Below are 6,445 nucleotides of genomic sequence, written 5' to 3'. Positions count from 1 at the left end.
TTGGGGCGCCTGGGTGGCTCAGTTGGTTAAGCGACTGCCTTCGGCTCAGGTCATGATCCTGGAGTCCCGGGATCGAGTCCCGCATCGGGCTCCCTGCTCGGCAGGGAGCCTGCTTCTCCCTCTGACCCTCCTCCTCTCATGCTCTCTGTCTCTCATTCTCTCTGTCTCAAATAAATAAATAAAATCTTAAAAAAAAAAAAACAACAAAGTAACTTGTAGGTGCCTCGTTTCTTTTGTCTGCAAAAGGAAGGTGTTAATTCTCAAAAAGGGTTTACTGTATGGATGATATGTGCCTAGCACATGGATGGATACTGGGAACACAGTGATGAATAAAACACAGTCTTGGTATCAGAGAACACACTTTTTAGAGGAAATACATAAATCATTTTAAGATGAGGCAGAAAGAACAGTAATCTACCCCAGCACGTAGAATTATCAAGGAGTGGTACCCAGCTCAGCCCTGAAAGTGAGTGGAGTTTTAATCAAGGAACTCTACCTGGAGGTGGCCAAACCCTTGCATAAGGATTAAAGGATGAGTGAGAATTAAGGAGGAAAGGAGGAGGAGATTGAGAAAATCCTCCAGGCCCAGTCTACCAGCAAATACGGATTTGTAAAATGATATTATGGGTGGGGCGTTTGACAAAATAGGTTCTTTGGAACTCTTAAGGGCATAGGAATCCTACAAAGTATACAGAGTAGGGTCCCAAAGGGACTCTGATATTACAAAGTGGGGTGATAGGAGAAGCCTCAGAAGTGTCCCCGAGGGCCTGTCCTGGCCATCTGGCAGACTTGGCTTCCTTTTTGCTGGTTGGCAACTAGCCTTTCAGTTCCATCCTCCCAGGGAGTGAATTCACTGCCTGGGTTTCATGTCAGGCTGGCATGACCTCTTCATCGGAGTACAGTTTTACTATATTTCTCAGGTAAATCATGAAGGATACCATATGGAGCCATTGAACATGAGACTAATGAAATGGTTAATGTTGCCAGGTCACCTTCTAATCCATCGGTGTTGTGAACTGGAACACTGACTTCCAGAAATAAAATGTCAAAATCTATTGTGGTTCTACCCATATCTTAATAAACAACACCCACCTTTAACTTTGAAATTTTGTTTTTCCATTGTGGTGGTCTAGGTGTTTGTTTTGTTTGGTGGCTGATAATAAAAAAAAAGGGGGGGAGAGGACTATTGCTAATACAAAAGCATTACATTCTTAAACTAAGTATTTGATTTGCAAGAAAATGAATGGTTCAGGATACTTGGGTGGCTCAGTCAGTTAAGCGTCTGCCTTCAGCTCAGGTCATGATCCCAGGGTCCTAGGATCGAGCCCCGCATCGGGCTTCTTGCTCGGATAGGAGTCTGCTTCTCCCTCTGCCTGCCACTCCCCCTGCTTGTGCGCTCTCTCTCTCTCCGACAAATAAATAAAATCTTAAAAAAAAAAAAGAAAATGAATGGTTCATTTTTATATTTATTTTATTATTATTATTATTTTTTTAAAGTAAGTTTTGTGCCCAATGTGGGGCTCGAACTCACAACCCTGAGATCAAGAGTCATATGCTGTACCGACTGAGCCAGCCAGGCGCCCCTTTGTATTTATTTTAATTCCTCACTTGCTTATTTCTGTGTCAAAAGAGCCAGTTTCCCCTTAAACCTTAAATGGCCTATAAAGACTTGGTGAAGTCCTTAAATGAATATAACTTTTGTCTTCACAGATACAGGCTAGTTCCAAAAGTTTATTTTCCTGCACAAATTCACGATGTTATGCGTGCCACAAAGTATTTCCTGCAGCCGGAAGTCTTACACAAGTATTCGGTTGACCCAGACAGAATTGGCATCTCTGGTGACAGTGCTGGTGGGAATTTGGCCGCTGCTCTGGGCCAGCAGGTAACAGATACTGCCCTTCGGTGCTGGAGGTAGGAGGGTGCCGGCTAACCTCCTGCAGACAGATGGACAAATATTCTCCACCACGTATGGCAAAGGCGTAGCAGGTGGGCTGGTCGGTAGGGGGCCAAGTTATTCAGAAGCCTGCACTTGGAGAGCTCTCAGATCTTTTTGAAGTAGGAAGAGGGGTCAATGAAAGAAGTGTCACCTCTCAGTCCTTGGAAAGGCCCTGATTACGATTAATATGAAAAAAAGGGCTACTATTTTATAGGGCTCTCTTGCTGCTCAGGGATATGCATGGAAATCAAGTATCCCTGGCTTCTTGTCCATGTTGGACCTGAAAAATGGGGGTCTTTGTGCTTAAATTCCAATTGCTAAGATTGCTTCCTTAGAACTTTGAGGTAAATGGAAAAGTTAAAAAGCGTTTCCCAGAGTTGTTTTTTTTTTTTTTTAAATACAAACAAAAAAAATTAAAATGGGTCAGCCACTTCGAAAGTTATCCCACAAGTTCATCTGAGCTTACCTGGTTAAATTCTTTGAAAACTATCTAGGTCTAAGAGCACCCAGAATTTTGGGCAGCTGCATAAATTCAAAGATAAGTACATTTTCTTCCTGTGATGGATTAAATAAGTTTAGAACACCAGCTCTGTCTTCTCGCCTCCAAATTTCTTTTGGTATTCTCAAATAGCATCTACCTTTTTATCTGTGGTGCACCTTGGTTTCTTCTCCTTTGCTACATGTATGTAAAGAACTTTGTTCTCTGGTATTGGCGGGGTTGCTGTACCTGTGTCCAAATGTGGTAAGAAGAAAGTGCTGAGGTAGCAGGGCGAGAGCATCATGGGCTTTACAATGAGAACTGGGATGGAAGCCAGTCCCCCTGCTTTGAGAGCTATAGGGCTTTGGGCAAGCACCTTAACATCTCTAAGCCACAGGAAAATGAGGATAATGCCATCTGATTGCAGGGCTGTTGCCAGAACTTAGTGAAATGATGTATATACAATTCCTGGCACGTATCAATAGTACCATTAACCGATCATTTCCTTTTGCTTTGACAAAGCAGTTACATCTTCCCTGGGGATGGGGTTCTAAACTCTGACGTGAAACAAAATTGTATGTGGCTAAAATGACATTGAAGAGTGTTTAGTTGCCTATAAAACACAGTGACCTAGTTAGCTGCCTCTCAGAGGTTACATGAAAATATATATCATTTTAGACACAGTTCTAGTGTCTAAAATGAGGCAGTATGTTCGCATTTTGCGGGGGTTTGGGGGACTTGAGATCTGCTGAGGTAGGGGATGCATTCACGTTCCCATTTCAACCTCAACTCTTGGGCGCATGCTCATTAAGGAGAATGGACGGCATGTTGCCAGCACCATTTAAATTCTCTCTCACCCATCTATGAATACTAACTGCTCATCAGAGGAGATACCCCAAGGTCCTTCTCAGACACTTTGGAGTCCCATTGTCTGTTTCTTTAGCTTTTCCTACCCCTCTCCTCTGGAAGGGTCAGACTAGTTTGTTTCTCCCCAGGAAGCCATTGCCTTTTGGGGCCTTGCAGAGAATACTGAACTCAATAAGGTTCACCCGTTATCCATCCGTCTTACCCCGCAAGGTGTGCTATTGCCAAAGAACAGAGACAAGAAAAGTGTGCATGGGGGTTTGAAGACCTAAGAGGTCGCATACATCTGCAGGGTCCACTCAGATATCGTATCTTTCTTAGTAAATATCCAGCAGCTTGATTGGGACGGTGGTAGTGGTCAGTGGTAGGGAAGTTTTATTTTTAAACTACATTACTTAATCCCATGGCTGGTAGAAATTTCATACTTTTACCCTTCGCTTGATGCAAAGTAAGGCATCAAGCTACTTTATAAGGTGTGGTTTCTGTAAAATGAGCCATGCAAAAAGAAATAATGTGTTTGCTTCCTCTTCTCCAGTTTGCTCAAGATGCCAACCTCAAAAACAAGCTCAAGGTGCAAGCTTTAATTTACCCGGTTCTTCAAGCTTTAGATTTTAACACACCCTCTTATCAGCAAAATGTGAACACACCAATCCTGCCCCGTTATGTTATGGTGAAGTACTGGGTGGACTACTTCCAAGGCAACTATGACTTTGTCCAGGCAATGATAGTTAATAACCACACTTCACTTGATGTGGAAGAGGCGGTTGCCCTCAGGGCCCGTCTAAACTGGACGTCCCTCTTGCCTGCCTCCATCACAAAGGACTACAAGCCTGTCATGCAGACCACTGGCAACACCAGGATTGTGCAGGAGATCCCTCAGCTGCTGGATGCCCGGGCAGCCCCACTCATCGCAGAGCAGGAAGTCCTGCAGCATCTCCCGAAGACCTATATTCTGACGTGTGAGCATGACGTCCTAAGGGACGATGGGATCATGTATGCCAAGCGTCTGGAGAGCGCAGGTGTGCAGGTGACCCTAGATCACTTTGAGGATGGTTTCCATGGCTGCATGATTTTCACCAGCTGGCCCACCAACTTCTCAGTGGGAATCCGGACTAGGGATAGTTACATCAAGTGGCTGGATCAAAACCTGTAAACAAGTAACATTTCTAGAATGCTTGAGCCCCTCTTGACCTCCTGCACTTGCTTTGGAAAAAGATGCGCTTTTTAGTTGACTGATTTCCCCTTGTGACTTCTGAGTGATGGAATCTCTATTCCTTGCATACCTTATGTTAATTTAATTTTTGGAAATGTGTTTGACTAACATCCATACAAAATGTCTGAAGCTGGTTCTCAGAGTGGGCTAGTGACTCTGTTCTTTTTGTTTTAGCCAAACTACTACCAGTACTCACGGCTGCAGAGAGCAGGACGAGGAGCTGAAATAGCTTTGGGTTCTGTCTTCATCAAGAAATTCTTTCTAGAAGAAATTCTTCCAGCTGTGGATGACATAGTGACCCTTAATGAGTAAAGAAAATGTGAGCTCTTCAACTTGCTAGGGTTTGCTTTAAATTCAGAGCAGTGTTTCTTGTGTGCACGTAAAGGTCCGTGCTGGGTACCAAGTGACCTCTGTTCTTTATGGATAGATGGTTTTGTTTCCTATGGGAATTTCACCAAAGGTGTTCTAGCAAGGACAAGTTTCTCAAATGACTTTCTTCCTTTAGAGCATTAATTTTATGTGATAGCTATCTGTAAGTCCAGTTGGATTAGAATGATACTTGAAAGTTACTTTTTACCACTATTATTAGAAAATATAGAGTCACATGGACTGGATATCTTTACATTGTTAAGTTTTTTGGTTATGCTATCTCTGTGGGGGTGATCTTCTGGGAGTAAATTCATTTAGCTGTAGGATAAATTTTCCATTACAGAACAAGTAAAATAGACAAATGAACCAACCTATTTATTTTCATAATGAATATTTCTGATATAAATCACCAAGAGCAGTGTGTAATATATTTGGCATAGTCAGAAAAGAAGATACATTTAATACTGAAATTATGAAAAATACCTTTAGAGGGTATAGTTTATTCTTAAAAACTCAATTTTTTCACTTACATGGCTTTAAAATGGGGCTATTTTGGTATATATAATGTATTGTTTATTTTTTAAGTTATTTAATGTTAATATATGCAGCAAACTTAAGATTTTTCAGAATAACGTCTATAATGAATATTAAAAATAATATTTTTTAAAATTCGTTAATTTAATGTAATTTTATGGAAAGAGGTAAAGTAGCTATTAATACTACTGCACATTAGGCTTAAATATTTTGATGTTCACAAGCAATCACAAATTAAAATAATTAGAAACTATGACTACACCTGGTAGAGTCATCTAAGTTTATAGTTCAGTAACTTAGGTAAGACACACACTGCTCATTTCTGCCCTCGATGGTCAGAGGAACACTAACTCATATTCTCCTGTGTGACACATACATCTGCACCTGGTGCCTTCACCTCTTTTTATCTCCTTCCAGCCTGGTCTCGAATTTACGATAGCCCAACCTTGACTTCATGTAAAGCCTTCACTGCCAGTGGGAACATCTTCAGAATTGCAAGGGACTCCAGTTCTGGGTTGAGTACCCCTGCCCTCCTTCCTGCCATTCTGACCATGCTCCCCCCCGCCCCCTCACCCCTGCCCTTTGCAGGGGTTGCAGAAGGGAGCAGGACAGCAGGTCATGATACGGCCCATCCATCAGTGGACAGGATGGAGTGGAGAGAAAGTGAAACCTTTTAGCTTGTTTGAAAGGGGGGCACTTCCCACTTCCGCAATGAAATCAGTGAAAATGTGCACCCTTATTTTTCATTTATTATACAAGCCAGTAGCATTTTATGTACAAAATATGTGTGTATGCATGTGTGCCTGTGTATGTCTAAAAAATAATCATGCCGATTAACATGCTAATGGACGGAGACAAGTCATTGACCATTTCTGGGCCTTTTTCCCCTTCCCTCTAAAATCAGTGATTTGAATTACTTAATCTACGAGGTCTCTTCCAACTGTAAATTCCAACCATTTTGTCAGACTGGAAAATTGTATTGGCTTCTTCTCCAGTGGTTTTTTGTTTGTTTGTTTGTTTGTTTGTTTGTTTTCTAGGGTTTTTTTTTTGT

The 6,445-nt window shown here is 41.9% G+C and overlaps 1 protein-coding gene across 2 annotated transcripts in view; it reads left to right on the top strand.

Moving 5' to 3' along the window:
- NCEH1 (neutral cholesterol ester hydrolase 1) overlaps positions 1-5,105 on the top strand; it is a 42,989-nt gene extending 37,884 nt beyond the window's left edge. The window contains exons 4-6 of one of the 2 annotated variants that reach the window (XM_034999070.1): positions 1,711-1,882; positions 3,814-4,297; positions 4,666-5,105. In XM_034999070.1, coding sequence (XP_034854961.1) covers positions 1,711-1,882; positions 3,814-4,297; positions 4,666-4,715 — 706 coding nt within the window. In that variant the 3' untranslated portion in view covers positions 4,716-5,105. Of the gene's footprint in view, positions 1-1,710; positions 1,883-3,813 lie in introns of both variants that reach the window. The other variant, XM_034999061.1, reaches the window with a different exon arrangement.
- The last annotated feature ends 1,340 nt before the right edge of the window (positions 5,106-6,445 follow it).

This window comes from Mirounga leonina, unplaced genomic scaffold, assembly GCF_011800145.1.
Source record: "Mirounga leonina isolate KUSES-001 unplaced genomic scaffold, KU_Mleo_1.0 Mir_115, whole genome shotgun sequence".
Classification (NCBI taxonomy): domain Eukaryota; kingdom Metazoa; phylum Chordata; class Mammalia; order Carnivora; family Phocidae; genus Mirounga; species Mirounga leonina.
Note: the sequence above shows the minus strand (reverse complement) of the source record. Positions and strands in the feature narration are given on the sequence as shown.